This window comes from Stylophora pistillata, chromosome 3 (assembly GCF_964205215.1).
Source record: "Stylophora pistillata chromosome 3, jaStyPist1.2, whole genome shotgun sequence".
Classification (NCBI taxonomy): domain Eukaryota; kingdom Metazoa; phylum Cnidaria; class Anthozoa; order Scleractinia; family Pocilloporidae; genus Stylophora; species Stylophora pistillata.
Window position 1 is genome coordinate 17102501 of NC_142521.1, and position 18958 is coordinate 17121458.

The 18958-nt window shown below is 38.9% G+C and overlaps 1 protein-coding gene and 1 pseudogene across 1 annotated transcript in view; both read left to right on the top strand.

Moving 5' to 3' along the window:
- Window positions 1-10586, top strand: part of LOC111326901 (uncharacterized) — a 41575-nt gene extending 30989 nt beyond the window's left edge. Inside the window, exons 2-7 of the mRNA XM_088752256.1 lie at window positions 4793-5464; window positions 6010-6095; window positions 6982-7204; window positions 8190-8378; window positions 9228-9288; window positions 9522-10586. Of these exons, the coding sequence (XP_088608382.1) occupies window positions 4793-5464; window positions 6010-6095; window positions 6982-7204; window positions 8190-8378; window positions 9228-9288; window positions 9522-9540 (1250 nt within the window). The 3' untranslated portion in view covers window positions 9541-10586. The remainder of the gene's footprint in view (window positions 1-4792; window positions 5465-6009; window positions 6096-6981; window positions 7205-8189; window positions 8379-9227; window positions 9289-9521) is intronic.
- Window positions 10587-15008: 4422 nt separating this feature from the next.
- LOC148734782 (uncharacterized) lies at window positions 15009-17447 on the top strand (annotated as a pseudogene).
- Window positions 17448-18958: the final 1511 nt, after the last annotated feature.

Sequence of the window (18958 nt, forward strand, 5' to 3'; positions counted from 1 at the left end):
TAAAGGAAATTTCCTTCTAATTTCTACTTGGTAAATTGTAAGCCACGTTTCCTTAACAACGCTGACATAATAGTTGGTTATTGTGAGGTAAGAGAAGAGATTTGTTAAACAACATAACGATGAAGAATTGCGATAAAATCGAAAAGTTGAAAAAATTAAAAACCATCTTGCTTTAAGAAAAATGCAACGCCGTTTCGACGTTAGCTTGACGTCATTGTCAAGTCAATAACGAGTGAAATGAGAACGAATATAAATGTAAAATAATTCCTAAAAGACACGGAACAGTCTTCAATAGACGGTCTATTGAAGACTGACTTGGTTGATAAGCAATTTTCTGTTCTAGCGAAATGTAGATCAAAGTTTGATTGTCTAATTTTTGAGATGTTATTCATAATTAAGGAACTGAACCCCGAGTTAAGTACTCAGAAAGACTCTATTCGCGCCAAACTCTTTACGTGACTCTGCGTGCGAATATACGTATTTTCAATTTTGTTATCCGTGTCTCTTAGGAATTCTTTTGCATTTATATTCGTTCTCCTTTCACTCGTTATTGACTTGATAATGACGTTAAGCGAACGTCGAAACGTCGTGGCATTTTTCTTAAACCAAGATGGAATTTAATTTTTTAAACTTTTCGATTTTATCGCAATTCTTTATAGTTAAAATTTTACTTCGGTTTTTTTATCGACTCTGCGAAGAAATGTAACTATGATCTCCAGACCCTGAATGTACTAGTGTTTTGTCTGTCTTTGACTGTCGACTCAGATTGAGGCATCGCAGATTATATGTTGATGTTAAATAGACTTAAGGATGCAAGAAAAGATTCGAGATAGAAGCGAAAAGAATAAAATGCAATTTAACTCTCTTTAGATGTAATCAGTTCTTTCCCCTTAGACGACATTATAATTAAGAGGTGAAAGTAATGATATTCGTCTCTCAAAAGGAACCGTTCTTCAAAAGAGCCTCCTTTTAAAATGTGTCTATTCCTACAACTATAGGTCGTGAAAATTTTTGGCGTTCTAGAAGTTTCATTCCTCTATTCAATATTTTTTAAGGGTTACAAGTGTAGCCACACTTTCTCGAAGGAAAAAAAATAGAATCTTGATCGACAAAATCCAATCTATTCCTGCTTTTTTATGATTCAATACGTCTGTCTTGACACGACAACTCAATTTGTCAGTAACATATCTATTTGTTTTCCTTCAACTGCAGACGAAACAAATATATTGAAAGGCTGTGTTTGCCAATATGAGTAATCTTAGTCGATTTTTCGCCCATTCTGTTCAACAAACATCCAATATTTTAGCAAAACAGAGTTAAGCGATTTAAAAAAATAATGAATAGCGCAAGGTGTGTTTTGGGTGTTTGTAGGCGTTGCTATGGTAATTAAGACCTGTCAAACTTAAAGAAGCAAGTGCACCTTTTCTCTTCATTTACAAACGTGAGTGAGTGAAACACCAAATCTACTCGTTCAAAGATCGTGGGAAGTTTTTCCAAATTCACCGGTTTAAATTTTGTTTTTCTACTGTGTCCTTCTCTTCAATAACGTGAACCTTCCGAGTCTAACTGGTTGAAATTTTTTGCGAAAGAAGATCCACTGATAACATTACACTTGACGATGGCGAAGGTTTCATTCGTCATGAAATTACTGATCTTTCAGGGCTGTCTTTTTTGTCACAGTAAGTATTCACTGTTTTTCACCATTTGCTCATATTATTGCTTTTAACCTTTTAATTCGTCGCCTACAGCGAAAGTGATACAATGGAAAATGATCGGTTCAGAGAATAAGATGTAATAACGATTGGACTGCCTATGAATAAATTATAAACACAGCTGAGCTCGGCGATATACTGAGAAAATATCGTCAAAGCACATCTCTAACATGTTACCTATCCTCTAAGTTGTGGGTAAAGCTCGTTCCCTGACTTACTGATGCACTTGTGTCTTTGTATATCTTTGAAGTTACTTTAAAGAGGAATTTATTCGCATTAGGCAGCCATTTTGCTGTTGTAGAAAAGTTTGCAAGCTCTCCACAGCTTGATACCTTACGAATCTCTATTCCTTTGTTAGCTATGACGGTCATGATACTTCCGGGTCTTTTAAGAGTTCGAAACTGACATCATACGACGTTGATCGAAGCAAACAATGCAAGTTAGTCGAAACTAAACCTATACGGTTTTTCAAAATTTCAGCACGAATAACTCGCTTAGGTAGGTAGGTAGGGTAGATAAGTTTATTTCTCACATTTTCGCAGAAAATCTGAATCACAATGTGGTTACAATTACTTAACAAATATATAAAATTACATGCGTGGATAGGGACTGGGCTACAATGGGTTTAGAAATACAAGATAATTAATTAAATATTTAAAAAATTAACATTTAACTATGTGGGTAGGCAAAGACCCATCATACACAAGTTAAAAGAAACTTGCTTTCGTGTTATCGTTGCATTGTTAGTTGACGGATTTTAAAAATGTATTTCTTCGAGAAGCTGGTGTTTTTGCGAAGAAAGAAGAATTGAACTACGTATACTCGCTCTTTTTGTTCCGAAGTTACGTAATGCAGATGTTTTCTGAGCGTGTTGATTTTGAATATTCTACTATATAAACTGTCTGAGTTGACGAAAACATCATCAAGGAGTTTTCTTGCACATGCAGGAAAGGACATTTCTCTTGATTTGTTCGTGCTAAATTGTAAGCCATCTTTCCTTAACAACAGTGACAGAATAGTTGTTTATTTTGAGATAACCATGGAAACAAAATACTTGAAATCGTGACCGTTTCCGATGCGCCTTTGGGTTATCAAATAGGTATTCCATTAAAAGAGAGGCCATTCGCTCTGAGGAAGGGCTAACGCTCGAAACGTCAGCTTTTTTATTCGTTACGGTGGCCAATTAACAATTTCAACTTAGTTGATATAACCATTTCAGGAAAAATTACTCTGATTACCGAAGAAAAAAATCCATGATACAATATCAATGATCATTTGACAATCAATCATTGATCGGTATTATAACATATATCAAGTTCGCGTGTGTCCAATATCGCCATCTTAGTCGAATTCCGACCACCCTTTTCACTAATGTCTCAATAAATTTTGTTTTCTTTTTAAATGGAGAAGGTGATCACCAAAAAAAACTGAGGACAAATAGTTCAATTTTGACGATCACCGAAAATAGAGAAGAGGACCCTCAAGAAATGCTGAAGACACTCTGAATCAAATGTAATTCTGTATCAAATGTATTTTGGCTCACCGGCTGAACGGATTGAATCGTTCAAGGTCACATCATCCAACTTTAAGAGTCGTCGCTTCCAACATCTCACAAAAACGTGTTACACTCGTTAGTCTTAGGAAGACGTTGAGGATCGGCGTCTCCAGGTTTTTTAAGTTGAAAGAGAGCGAAGAATACATGCGCTCGGCAAGCATAACAGTAACCGAAAAAACAAACAAAAAAATAGAAAAACGAAGGGAGAACGCTCCTTTGATAGACATTATTTTTTGATGGCATTATTGCACCCGCAAGGTTTAAAATAATATCTAGTCAATTGGACATGCCTTTTCAAAACCCGTCATTATTTAGTATCAAATAAACCTAGATTCTTTTAGCATCAAATTTTATTGAGTGAACAGGATAAAATGCCTGTGTCGTCCCGATATTCTGAATGTCTGCGAAAACATGTATCTTGTTTGTAACAAGGGGGAAAAGATTGCGGTAAATCCACAGTCAAACACATTGGAGACGCAAAACAAGCAAACTATAATGCGAAAGCATATGCAATACTACAGTGTATTTTTCATGAAATGCTCCTGACACGAAGGAACAAGCAAATAATCAATCTGAAAATTCATCCTCAATCAATAATGACGACAATGAGACAAATCACCCATCTCTAGTCCCTCTAGATCCAACGCGGACAACGACAGTAAATAAGAACTTACTCCCAAGAATATCAGCAAGAAGCTTACTTCCGAAAGGAAAACCATTTTGATCCGCAAACAATTTTGCTTGCACGGGTCCTTCTTCGTTATGATTATTGCCTATTGAGAATTTACCATTAATTCCGAGAGGATCACTGATCAATTACAATGTTCAATTCAATTTCCGAAGTTTTGGTTTACGTTCCTGTTCTTCCTAACTATCTGTTATCAATTGAAAACGTGTCGATCACTCTGGGAGAATCACCAATTAATTCGACTTTTAATGCCTTTTATGGTCCTATCACCAAAATATATCTTTGTCTCCAAAAAGAATTGACAAGGTTGTCAACTGAAAAAATTTTCATTTTTTCTCGCACATCTGTGAGAATATAAGAGTGGACTACTAATAAAAGCAAGCCACCCTGTTGATTGATGTTAATGTCACCGTTATTTGTTCTGTTTTTTACAAACGGTGGAACAAATCTTATGAGAGCCATTGCCAGTATATGATATCAAATATGCCTGAATCTCGATTAACTAAAACAAATGCTAAATGTTCGTTGGAAAAGTAATCAAAAGAGAAAACTTAAGATACAAGTATCAAAGCCATGTAATAGACTGGTTGCTATGCCAAGCTGAGTGAAAATTCGAATCCTTCATTAGGTGCATTGACGCGGTGTTATTTTTCTCACCGCTTGTATTTTACTTTCCCTATTTGTCCAGCCAGCATGTCTCTCAAACTTTTACTCTATACACAATGGCAACTACAATATGTATTTTAACTCACTATACGCTTTCCTTCCATTATCGAAATTGCGACATTTCTAAACTACAGAACCTTCCTGACCTTGATCGCTATACTTTAACTTCAGATTCCGCTACAACCACCTATATAGCATCCAGCCCAAACACAACGGTTGGAGTTGGAGAAATTACCACCGCAGCCGTTGCAACCACATATATAGTACCTGCAGTTGTAGTAACTACCACTGAAGGCGGAGGTGGTGTATCATCCACTACAGCTAGTGGTGGAGAAGTAACTACCACCGTAGCAAGCGAGAGAAACGTAATTGCCACTTCAACTACAACAGGAGGAGTAACTACCTCGGCAGTGTTCGGCGATGGAGTGACTACTACAGGAGTGGTTGGAGGAGTAGTAACGACCGCAGCAGGAGAAGAGACAGCCACTTCAGTAGCCAGCTCGGCAGTATCCGGCGATGGAGTGACTACTACAGGAGTGGTTGGAGGAGGAGTAACGACCACAGCAGGAGAAGAGACAGCCACTTCAGTAACCAGCTCGGCAGTAGTCGGGAGTGAAGGTACTAGTACAGCAGTAACCGGAGGAGACGTAAGTACCACTGGAGGAGCAGTAACCAGCACAGCCTCAGTGGGTGTTATCGCAATCACTACGACAGGAATTGGGGCAACAACCTCAACAGCTGGAGGAGGACAAACTTCATCGGCAGTAGATGGAGGTGAAGTATCTCCGACAACCACGCAAACAGCACCACCTCCAAGCAGTGTTTACGTGGACAATAGACCAGGCAAGTACAACAATCAGGTTTTTGGGGAACTTTTGTGGCCAGAAGATGGGAAAGTGTAATGAATACTTGATCATCAAGGACAAGTTGACGTCGTCATGACAGCTTTTTGGAAAGATGACATTGGCTTTTACAAATTGAATTTGGTGGTTTACGTTTAAAATATTCTTTGTCAGAAACTATGCTGGTTTTTAAGATGTCTGGTTTCATCGCAATTAGACTAACGCTCTTATTCCAATAGTTTTCTTATCCTTAATGTTCATTATTTTTGAAGAAAGATCAAAGTATATCCAGATCATATCGACAGCTGAGTCTATTTGTACGCCTCACAGTTTCGCGCAATCAAAATCTGTGCTTACGGAAGCTATTTATTTCCATCATCCCAGCTTCTTCAAGGAATATTACTACAATCCTGCAGGCAAACAAAGTGCAAAAAAAAATGAGTGAACGCAACAACGCGATCGCGCTTACCAAACGAGTATGAGTACTAAAATGAGTCTTTACATAATTGATCTTGCCCCCTTTTTGTTCCATTTTCTTCTATTCAGGTCCAGAGGTATCACTCACTGTGACAGTCACAACTGATTGCTCCGGCAGCAAGTTGGCCAGCTTAAACCAAACCATGACAAATGGCGTAAGTAGGGAGCTTGGTTACTTTCATTTCAAAGGATTTATCATCATCTCCTGGCTGCTCTTATCCGAAACGACATATAAATATGCTTCACTGTGCTTTTTGTCAAACAATAAGAAATATACTTGAATTCTAGATGAAGGTAGAAAAAGTGTAAACTGAACAAAGAGGAATTGAAGAAAAATAGCTTCGCTTCAAAATCGAATATCATCAAATTAATTTGGACATTCTTAACCTGTGGCTGTTATGAATTGAATAACTGGTAAAAAGATCATTTCTAACTGTAACTGAATTTTTGTCAAATTGAGGAATTTTCTTAATCAATCTGGGCTTGAAAAAGTTTAGCTCTGTTTTGGAGTAGGTGTTTCATTGCAACCTCTCAGTCACATACATGACTTTAACCAGTCATGACTCCTTTTCTCGGGTCCTCCTACACACGAGGCGTTTCTGTTCTAATTCTCCTGATCTGCTGTTATGATAAATATTTTAAGACTTTTTGTCGCCAAATGCAGAGGTGATTTACCTATCATTAGCTGTTAAAAGACATGAGATAGGTGGCTCAACCATGACAACCGTAACATAAGCTGGTCGTCAATTGCCTACATGAATAACAAGGAAAGTGAATCACTATGTATATGCGAAAATTTCCCATGAAGCCGTAGCGTCTCATCGTTCCTAGATCATACTTTTTAGGTGTGAACGTTTGCAATCGAGTGTATGTATTTTTTTAATGCATTACCTTTCGTGAATTCGCTTATTTACTATATTTTTTAATGTAGAACAAAACACAGGATGGTTTGATTAATTTTATTATCACCGAATGCAAAGGAAATACACGAAACCTTAAGTTCTTGTTCATAATCACTCACATGTTTTTAATAATCCACAGATTCTCATTATTTATAAGGGCACACCATATCGACTCAAAGGAGTGAAAGCTACGAGTGTTACCTGCATTTCTCAGTTTAAAGGGATATATACTCTGCTATTTTACCGAGTAGGATCAGGCTCTGGATCAACGATCGAAGGAGTATTTAAGGTTCGACTTCAACAAGGCGATTTTGGCAATTCTATAACAGCAAATAACACTGTATACACTTTCGAGTTTCAAGGTACGTCTTTCCATGGTTCAATTTCAAGATGTCTGAGTCACGGTTCCAGTAATACACAAAGTCGAGGCTAACAAATAAATTAAACTTCTCAGGAGAAACATTGACGCCTTAAGCTCGCTACTTTCAATTCATGTTCTTACTGTATTCACCGTTGGTATCGAGGTGTTTTTTGCACACTCCATCGCACTCCACAAGGTTAGCCTCTCCACCAGTCTTTCTCGTCAGTACTGTAACCGAGCTCGATAAACGAGCTTTTTTGTCGAGCTCGGTTAGTTATCGAGCTCGATTAGTTATCGAGCTCGATAAGTTCCAGTAACAAAATTCCATCCAAAACTTTTTTTAGCGGAAGCTCACGAAGAAGAAAGAAACAAGTGGCACCACCAAAAGAAATTCCCTTTTTATTTCACGGGCAAATTTTACTTATTTCCTTGGTCGAAATTTATATAGAAATGAATATCCGACTGCAATAGAGGTCGTAAAGAAGCTTTCCTTATTCCAGACCGTATCATCTGTTGTAGCAACCAAGATACGTGTATCAGTTTTACGCCTCAGAGATCTATAGAGTGAGACAAGATCTGTTTCAGGGATGCAGGTGGTGCTAAAGACTGGAAAGGTCTATCCTTAAATCTCCAGGGCAAAAGTTAAAAAAAAAAAGGATCGCAAGGCCGGGCTCTCGTAGAGAATACTTAGGAAAGTCCTTAGAGACCGATCTGTATAGAAATCAAGAGGTTATTTTCACTTACTTATCTAATTGTTTAATGTCAACCTTAGGGTAAGGTATTGATGACTGCCTTGAAAGATTTTTTTGGCGTTTCTAGGCTCTCTTTAAGTAGAGACGCAATTGATGCTTAGTAGTCAGTTGAAACAGCATTGGATGAGCCTCACGCAGCCGTTTTCCCCTCGCCCTCCTTTTTCGCTATTCCTATTGATGGAAAACCGAATAAATATACAAGTTAATGTATACTTACCTTTTCATTATGTGTAGGAGTTGATATAAAGAAAACGCCCAAATCTGGAGAGTGCAACAAAGTCTGCTGTGATGGAGCAGGCGGGGAAATGCTTGTAGAGGTAACATGCTCTCCTGAAGACAAATGTGCCGGTGCTGACGTTTCAGACAGGAAAGATAAGGGATATTGTTCAGGGGAGTCGAAAGCTTATTGCGAATGCAGCAAAGGTAAGGTTGGAAGTAAAATATTTAACAAATAGATTTCTTGTTGCCGTGTTTCTGTTCAGTAATAGATTATAGATTATATGTGGTAAGGACCAAAACAAGGCACATGAGTGTGTCACAGATGTTTTTACCACATGGTAGCGTCTTCTGTGGTATTTAACTGTACAGAACCACAGCAACATGAGATTTATTTCTTATATATGATTAAAAAAAAAAGCAAAAATGTTGTTAATGGCGATGTCATCTATTCGTCTGTCCTCCAATATATCATGAGTAAGAACCAATCACTGTGCGTGTGTAATTCAGCTTATCATACAACTAAGCAGTAGAACACATTGCTTTGGGTTCTTCAAAAGAAATCCCCTCTATTGCTTTTATGACATAACTAGCTCTGCGCGGGCTCCACAACCTGATAAAGCATTCGCTTGGACACTGAATTTACCGATCAGATGATGCGCTCTATCTTCATTATGTTATAACATACTGATATGGAGAGATTATTCACAACCGAGGAAGATGGAAACGCAAGAGAGATTAGAGGAGCTAGTATTCTGATGCATTTGCTCAGTTCCCCTCGGTTGGCTGACTCAGTGAGTGACAAGAGTTGGGGCAGTGTATGGCGTTCAAATTTAAATTTTAGCCATTAACCAATGTGAACTCGCTTTATTTCTGCGCATATGGAGTTCAATCGAACAACATAACTCATGATGACTAAATACGTTTAATTTTATACATAGAACGGACACCTTTGCATTTATTCACCTTCCTTCACACCGTCATAAATGAAGGATCTGTGAGAAATGCGATTGAATTTGTGACTATGAGCTAATGGATTTTCACCTTTGTATCAAGGTTTACAGGACTTGCCAAGTGTCGCTTTAATTACTGTATTGGGACTCGCATCATTGATGAAGTAAGTAGCAAGAATAAAATAAGTGATTGAGAATGTTTATTGTCACTAAGAGGAAAGCTTTTAATAATCACAGGTATCGAGAGAAAGCAACGGAATTGTTTTCGAGGTTGTCAAACGTATAATACATTGCCGAAATCACAAAAATGAAGGATGCGTTTACAGTCCACCATACTTTCACATGGTTTCTCGAAATTGCTCATTATAATTAAGCCATCTTCTCTTGTTTTCCTCAGGTCCATACTCTCACTATAACTACGCATGCTCAAGTATACGCCGGACTTCAGTTCGGAAACATGACTTTATGGGCCTACGGTAACATACGCCTCGTGACGGAGACAAAGTCTTACAATAAACAATAGACCTATTCAAGTTCTAAAGATATGAAGCTGAATCATAAAACGACAAATAGGACACAATGTTTAGTATTTTCCTTAGATGTGTGTAATTGTAAATCCGACGAACTTAACAAGGATGATTCTTTAGTTCCTTTTTTCTATCATTTTCATTCCTAATTGACATATCTAGCGTGGAGAAGGAAAACACGCTCAAGCCAGGATTTAATACAGAAATGTGAAAGAGAACCAGCCAAGGCGATGGACTCCTGGCGACTCGCATGTCCCTAATGCGGGTCGTGGGCCAAATCAAAATGGTCTAATTTTCCTCCGTGCAATCGAGAATTTTACCTCGCCATCTTTGGTGGAAGTGTTTAGTTTGGAAGATTTGCTCATCCATAGGCCACAAACAGTGCTTATCTAATGCACTAGACTTCCTTGTCTATACTGAATGAGTCATCTACTATTAACTTTTCCTTCAATTTTTTTCGATCAAGGCGGTTTGTTAAAGTTTGGGTGTAAATATTATAAGTAACTAGCCAAATACATGTGTTATTTAGAATTCAGTCAAGAGGTCAAGCGTAGAGGGTCAAAGCGAAGAGCCATTGCATTTTCATACAAAGCAAGAAAGCACAAGGAGTTTTTTATATCCATTCGATGCTTAGTCCCTTCGCCACTATTCAAAATCTTATTTAAGATTGTTTCTATGAACAGCGGCATGCGTTCGTTTTAGTCGCAAAGTTTTTTTGGTATCATTCATTACTAAAGTTTATAATTCATCCAACTATTATTATTACATTCAGTAACACGTCCATTCTTTTGCGATTAATATCAGAGAAATCTTACTAATTGTATCCTTTATTAGTTGTGTATCATTTGATTTTATGATTATCGTGTGGCCAGCTTTTTTTTAGAAATGTGTGCACTGAAGTATGTTTTGCGAATAAATCTCAATTCAGAAACCCGTCTACTGAGATTTTCTTACTCACCACTAAAGGAGGAAGTTTGATCGCGTTTGGACATAACCAACAACCTCGTATTGCCCAGTGCGCACAGTATAGCAGCTTCTCTGATCAGGGCAAAACCTACAGGAATCCTGTACAGTTCACGAAACCTTGGAAATGTGAATTTTGAGTGACAACCTATAAGCTTAAAATTTTATGCTTCCACTACAAGTCTTCCATAATCATGCATTAGTATACAATGACAGGTGAAGAGAGCTTTTCCTGTGCGCTGATTCCAAATGATTATTTCGGAAAATATTTCGAAGCAAACGCCAGTACGAGTTTCCTTCTACAAATAATGATTATGTAATTTGGGCTGCCTGTGGTTTAGAATTTGGCGGTAAATAGTTGACGCGTGCTTCTTGCCAACGTTTCCAAAACGTTTCTCTCTCAATCCGCTGGGAAAATGTCGGAAAGAAAGCGCCCGGCTCCTGCTTAACGAGGTATAATGGACTTCTTTGATGTCAGAAAAAGATAAGTATCAAACTACAACGTGTCTCACGGTTATTTGATACATCTAATAGTTGCCTTGGTTGCTCCGTTCATTCTTGGCTCGTTCTAGTGTGAAAATCGGTGAGCCACTACACAGTTTTGAAGATTGGACTAAAAAACATGGTAATTTAGCCATCCAGTGATCGAATACTCTATGAAATTAAGCCTAACTTTTCTTATTGATGTAGTCATTGCCTTGGGACAGAGGGGCATTCCATTAAGAGGCAATTGGGATTCCTCTTAAAAAAATGAGGATGGGAATTTCTCCTTCTTTGTTGACTGGAAATCCAAATATGATTCAGAACTTAAAGACCATTTGCATTCTGCCTCCGGTAATGCCAAGTGCAACTCTCCAAGGATTCCGAACGAAATAATCAATTTGTGCGACAGTTTCATTAAAAACCGTGTCCAGGCATCAATACCAAACTATTGGGGTGTAGTGGCCGACGAAACTCAAGATTGTTCTACAACTGAACAACTCAGTATCTGTATGCGATATCTCAGCGGTGAAAATGAAGTCTGCGAAGAATTTGTTGGATTCGTAAGGCTTGAAAAATTGGATGCCCAGATCATTGCGGATACCTTGATACACGCACTACAAGAATGGGGCTTTGATATGTCCGGCCTAGTTGGCCAAGGATATGATGGAGCAAGCGTCATGAGTTCAAGTAGGAATGGGGTGCGAGCTTAAGTTGTTGAGAAGTATCTTAATGCCACGTACGTTCACTGCGGGTCCCACGTTTTGAACTTTGCAATCTCGAGTGGTTGCAAAGCTGTGCGATCCATTCCGAATCTTTTTTATGACGTCAGCAAACTTACGTGATTTCTTGGTGGCAACGCTAAAAGGAAAGAAACATCTCTTCAGACTGCCGCGGCCACCGATGACAGCGAGTTTTTTAGTTCTCTAGTTGTATCTGCTGATGGAGATGAAGAAGATAAATCTGCCAAAACATTGGAAGAAGTAAGCAAGCGACATACTGTACCGAAATTCTGTGCTACTCGTTGGAGTGCAAACCTTACTACCCTCTCTACCCTTCTTGCTAAATATAGCTCTGGATGAAAATACTAGCTCTGGATGAAACTTCGTCCTCAAGCAGTGGCGATGCTAAACGTGATCCTTCCGCTTATTCACGACTTCTCCAAGACTCTGAATTCATAGTTGCTTTGACAGTATCTCAGTTTTTTCTGTCACTTTTAGCCCAAGTAACAAATTCCCTAAAGTTAAAGAGCTATAACTTTGGCAACGCATACCAAAGCGTAACTCTCGCCAAAGAATGCATCAAATCAGCAAGAGGAGAGGAACCCGGCAGAAGATGTGGAGTTGAATCAACCAGGCCCCTGACTTTATCCACGTTACCCTGCTAAAGCCTCGTACAACGACTGCTCAACGCCATCGACTGAAACGCCGCACGCAAAGATCAGCCATCAGAACACTACGGGATTAATGTGTTCTATCCATTTATAGATCACGTTGTCGTTGAACTTGAAACCAAATTTTCAACCCAGCACTAATGCCTGATTACCGCTCAAAACCTGTTCCCTTTGTACTTGCCCAAGTTAACTGACAGACATATCGAGAAGATATAGAACTACTTTATCATGCATTTAAATTTCTCGGAGAAGTCTAATTTTGATGCAGAGCTGGCAAGGTGGAGGATGAAACACGCGATGGAGCCAGAGTCAGAACAAGAAGGAGCAATGCCTAATTGCAGTCCCCAAGAATTTCCCACCATTCACAAGGTGCTGTCTGTAATGTATTGATTATACATGTACCTACCTTAATTATTGACAACAACCTTAGTATGGGTTCTAAGGTGAGCACTTTGTACTTAATTCAGTTAAATGTACTACTCGCAGTAATCCTACTGTACTGGAGATACCTGCATGTTGTAAAATTACTATAAGTCAGTAAACTCTTATACTTCTATATGCGTAACGTGTTTGTTAATAAAGTTCATTTAGCCTTTGGCAATGAAGGAGAACTAGTCTCTTGTTTCTGAATGATGACACTACATTGTCGATCTTTTTAACCACCCTAGTCGAAGGCGTCAGTTGCAAACGCTCCTCTTCAGCCCTACGCCGTCTGAAGCTATGGATTCAGTCATCAATGACAGAAGATTGATTAAGTGGCCTTGCTATGCTGTTAATTGATCGCGGAACGGACTTCATTCCCATTCCAAAAGAGATCTATGACATGAAGTCAAATTGGAGAAGAATCTAGAATAGCCTAATATAGATTCGTTTTTGAGACTTGGTATTCTGATACCTAAACCTCCACTTTCAGCTCAGTTCCTACAAGCCAAGCTCTGTTCAAACTAACGAAGGCTTCCAACGCATTTTTGAATCCACAGAAAGTGCTAAATTGCTGTTCACAGTATAGCTTGAGTTAAAGATGGTGTATAAATCATCATTGTGTAGCAGAGACCTCAGGGGCAATTTCAAACTAAACAAGGTGTTTATGCCATAATAAATCACGACAATTTAAAACAAAAAGCACCAGTGTACGTTGTTTCCATAAAGGTCTTTGAGGCAACCTGTATAGGGGTGAAAACAAAACGTCCAACTAGAAACCCTGTCTGTATACGGGAGACCCCTATGAAGGTGTGCGGAGTTCGTCCCCGTAGACAAAAAAATCCTATGTACGGCCCCCACTTCGGGGTACAATTTTCAATTAATACTCATTTGCTTTTTTACCGAAACATTACACAGTTTGAATTAAATTCAGGGCTAATGTCTAAGTAGCCTTAGGTTTAACCGTTAAACTCCCAAGACCTGATCTTTAACGCATTTCCTTCTAAATTAAGATCAAGATAACGATTCTACTCTACTTAATAAAATTGAGTATCCTCATAGCCTGGTAACTGGGGGTTAGGGGGTTAGGGGCCAATCAGATGTGGCCAATCTGTGAAACCAACTCGTCAGAGGAGTTACGATTGCTCAAAATCTCATTAAAGAAGGTACAGCACTCGGATACACAATATGTCTGTTTTATGTCATTTGGTCAAATGGCAGCCTCTTAAGAGGCTGTCCGCATAAGAACCGACCACTCGAATTTCAGCCGATCGCAGAATTCCCTCAAATTTTTACTGTCAGATATTTGATCTATTCTATCGGCAAAAATTATATTTATTTGGTTCGTAATGCTATTTTATCAAATTTTGGGCGACGAGATGCGAGGACGGTCAAAAACAAATGAAAAGTGTTTATTTCAGAGTTAATTTTCAGCGTTTCGCTGGAGGCTATAAACACTTACGCATTTGTTTAAATAGCATATGTCGGACATATGGTATCATTTTACATCTCTTCTGTTGATTAGTAGCAAAATATGTAAATTCTGACCAAACAATGAAGAATTACGCTGTTTTGAAAATACCACACAAACAGCACTTTCCAAATTTGAGCTAGTGTGCTGTTGTTCCAAGACGCTTTTCTCAAAAGTGTAACGGGATCTGGAGTCCTCACCACTGTCCATGTTTAGTACTAGGGCTGGTGTGCCGAAAACAATAAAAACATTTTTGGCGACTACTCTTTTCGAGCTACAGTAGCTCGATGAACTTTACTAATTTTCAATGTTCAAAGTGCATGTGACCTAATTTATGCATATTTGTGGTTGCTCCATTCCTCGCTCAAAATCATTGTTTGAGGCAGTGTTTATTCTCAAAACTAGCACGGTTGTTTTGTTAAGATGAAGATGTCCATAAATTCATCCAAACTTGCCCTAAATTTAGCAATTGCGAAGGTAGAAATGAACATCTGTGTGACATTATGTTTAACTGTCTCATGTTGACAAAATTCAATTAAGTTAGTCTTGACCGCTGTCTTATGCTATAAAAAACTAAAATTGCTGTCAGTTACAGATTTAGAAACGTTCATTCAAAATATGTAGAACCTCATGTCTTATCTGTGCTTGAGAACATCTTTTTTGTTATTTCCTTTCTGTCTCGTTTTTGCGTGTGTGTGTGTGTGTGTGTGTGTGTGTGTGTGTGTGTGTGTGTGTGTCATTAATACGGTTTATATCCCTGAGACCACAACAAAACATCGTGTACGCCTTGAGATGGGCAAAGTAGATCACTTTGTAAATTTTGTAAATAGACCGTACTTTTATCAAGATGTTTCTTATGGTGGCAAGATACTTTTCCTAGAAAATGGCGACAAGATAGAGATGCCAAATGTGGTAAGAACCCTGACTAGGTCTACAATGATTGAACAGTACTTGGAGTATTGCAAAGAACAATATCACGAGCCTCTGAGTAGGTCCACAATATTCAAAATATTAGAAATTCGAGAAGCATCTCAACGTAAGTCACTGCCAGGCCTAGATAACACTGCTGCCGACGGCGCGGCGGGCTTTCAGACACTTGAAACACTGGTTGAAACTCTTGAGAAAGGAGGAATGGAAATGCAGTGGTGCTTGTATGTTCGTCAAAAACTACGAGATGCTAAAGGCTATCTAAAAACTGATTATCGCCTGCGCTGTCAACCAGATGACTCCACTTGTGCAGACCACTGTCGAAGGTCTGCGCTAAGTGATCCTGTAGAGCCCGACTTTTAACATCAATGTTCGCATGAGCACCAATCCACTTGCGGTGACTGTCAAGGGCTGAAGAAGGTTTTACAAGATGTGAGACAAGGAATCGAAGGTTCATCCTGGACACCTTACAACTTAGACCAACGAGAAGATCTCCTGTATGACTTCAACCAGGCCCAGGAGAATACCTTGCTTTGGAAAGCGTATATCATGCACTCAATATACCAGGAGAAGCCGAAAAAAGATGCAATGAAGTTACCACATGCGGAGTCCGCTATTCTGATCATGGACTGGGCAATGAAGTTTCTCCAAATGAAATATCGTGAGAAACAATCCGACTGGTTTGGAAAGCGTGGGATAAGCTGGCATATATCCACCCCCATATCTAAGAATGCCACCTCTGGAAAACAGACGTCGTACGCTCATATCTTCGACTCGTGCCAACAGGACTGGTATGCAGTTTGTTCCATTATTGAGAACACACTCGAGGTTGTAAAGAAGGAACATCCCCCAAATTAGTGAAATTTACCAAAGGAGCGATGAAGCAGGATGTTACCATAACATTTTTATCTTGTCGGCCATTAGGGATGCAGGGAAACGAATTGGTATTGCAGTCATGCGATATGACTTTTCTCAACCCCAGTAGAGAAGAGATGTCTCTGATCGGATTCTTTGCCCGATGAAGTCAACAATCCGACGATACTGTAACGAGGGACGTGATGTAGTTTCTGCCAAAGATATGCGTGCAGCACTCTCAGAACGTCCTGTTAAAGGTACAACTGCCTGCGTTTGCTCAATAAACCAAACTAAAAAAACACTTGGAGTACAAAAGATCCACGTTTTACTAAATATGACAACTTCAACTTTGAGGGGGAAGGAATGCGAATATGGAGAGCTTATGGCATAGGGCAGGGAAAGCTGATTCCTTACCAAGATTTAGTCGTCAGGCCTCAAGGTTCTATATGCCTCTTTGCTAATGAAAAATTCTTTCTGCTCAAAGAGGCTCGGCTCCATAAGGCGACAAAAAATAGTGATGGTGAACAAGCGAATGGTCTTTTTGCCTATTCTAACCCAGGGTGCAATATGGTGTTAAGAAATTCAGCGAATTAGAAAGTCACCTCGATGTGGGCGGCCACTGCCAAATTCTCCGAAATTCTGATACAGTGCACGAAAAACTCAGAAGAGACTGGGCGGAAAAATTCCTCCGCGTTAACGACGAGGAAATCGACAGCGCACCAGAAAAATCTAGTGACAAGCGACAGCACCAGCAAGAAGCTGGTTGTCCTGGCAGTGATATGCTGCTTGGTTGGGCACTATATAAGCCACGAAGCCAGGAAGCTGTGCGTTTCACTTCTGAAGTTAAACAGTATCTTAAAACAAAATTTGACCTTGGAGAGAGAACCAGTACGAAGGCAGCTCCCGGAAAAGTACCTGCAGACATGAAAACGGCAAGAAACCCAGATGGTTCCCGCATGTTTGAAAGGAAGGACTGGCTAACGAAGACTCAAGTGCAGGGGTTTTTCTCGAGACTGGCGGCTGCAAGAAGAAGACAGGGACGCCGAGAAATTGAATTGGAGGAAGTTAACGCAGAGGAAGAGGAGCAAGAAAGACGTGAAATGTTGGAAAACGTTGCCGGCCAGCTTGGTCTAAAGCACCCTATTTGCTATGACTCATACTGCTTGTGTGACCTCTCACGAGATAAGAAACTTGAACTTTCAGCGTAGTCATGCTTAAGGAGATGTTTAAATTTTTTGAGATTCCGTATGGTTCCCGAGATAGGAAAAAATATCTGGTAACTAAACTTTCCACATTCTTAGAAGGATGTGACTTTAACTGATAAGAAAAGGTCTAAACTCTTAAATAAGAATGTAGAACATTGTTTGATCCGTTTTGATTAGGACTGGTTCTGCGTACTCGGAGTTTCAGAACATATCGAGGAGTAGAGCTTTACTTTTCTGGTAGCAGAGAGACTAGTTGATAAAACAAAGAAAATATAGAAATAAAGGAAAATTGCGAAAACATAGCTGCAAATGCTTCCGCCGACTCAATCAATCAATATTTTGAAACCCATATAAGTCACGCGATGTAATTAAATCTCCCCAAACTCGTTCACCTATAATATATAATAACCAAGTAAGAAATTAAAAGTCATTTGAATTTAAAGAGACAAATAGACGGTGAATCACCGGCGGTGATTATCGATACTAAAGAGAAAACTTAATTCATTAATCTTTTAGTGGCCACTGATTTTGTATTTTACTTTTTTTACTTTACCTTTTACCATTTTACGGTATCCGACGTAAAAACACGGGCATTTCAACCTGCTTGCCACCTAAAATCGACATCGTCATAATTGTCCACAAAAAAATTACTTTTTGGTCCATAATGAGGCAAATTCTAGAATAAAAATAAAGTGAACATAGGAAAATTATCACTCTTGACACAAACCATTTCTGTGCGAAGTAGTTAAATTTGAATCCGTGACATTTTCAATGTAAAGAGCGTGACACATGACTGAATCAACCCGATCTAGTGGAGATCTCTGGTAAGACATGAAGTTCTCTTCATAATAACATATTTTGAATGAGTGTTTCTAAATCCATGACTGACAGAAATTTTAGTTTTTTACAACATAAGACAGCGGTCAAGACATACTTAATGGAATTTTGACATGTCTCAGCCCACATGAGACAGTCTAACAACTTCACACAGAAAATGTTCATTTCTACCTTCGTAATTGCTAACTTTGGCGCAAGTTTGGATGAATTTATGGACATCTTCACCTTAACAAAACAACCGTGCTAGTTTTGAGAATAAGCACTGCCTCAAACATTGATTTTGAGCGAGAAATTAAGTAACCACAAATATGCATAAATTAAGTCATATGCACTTTGAACATTGAAAATTAGCAAAGTTCATCGAGCTCCTGTAGCTCGAAAAGACTAGTTGCCAAAAACGTTTTTATTGTTTACGGCACACCAGCCCTAGTACTAAACATGGACAGTGGTGAGGACTCCAGATCCCGTTACACTTTTGAGAAAAGCGTCTTGGAACAACAGCACACTAGCTCAAATTTGGAAAGTGCTGTTTGTGTGGTATTTTCAAAACAGCGTAATTCTTCATTGTTTGGTCAGAATTTACATATTTTGCTACTAATCAACAGAAGAGATGTAAAATGATGCCATATGTCCGATATATGCTATTTGATTAAATGCGTAAGTGTTTAGAGCCTCCAGCGAAACGCTGAATATTAACGCTGAAATAAACACATTTCTTTGTTTTTGACCGTCCTCGCATCTCGTCGCCAAAAATTT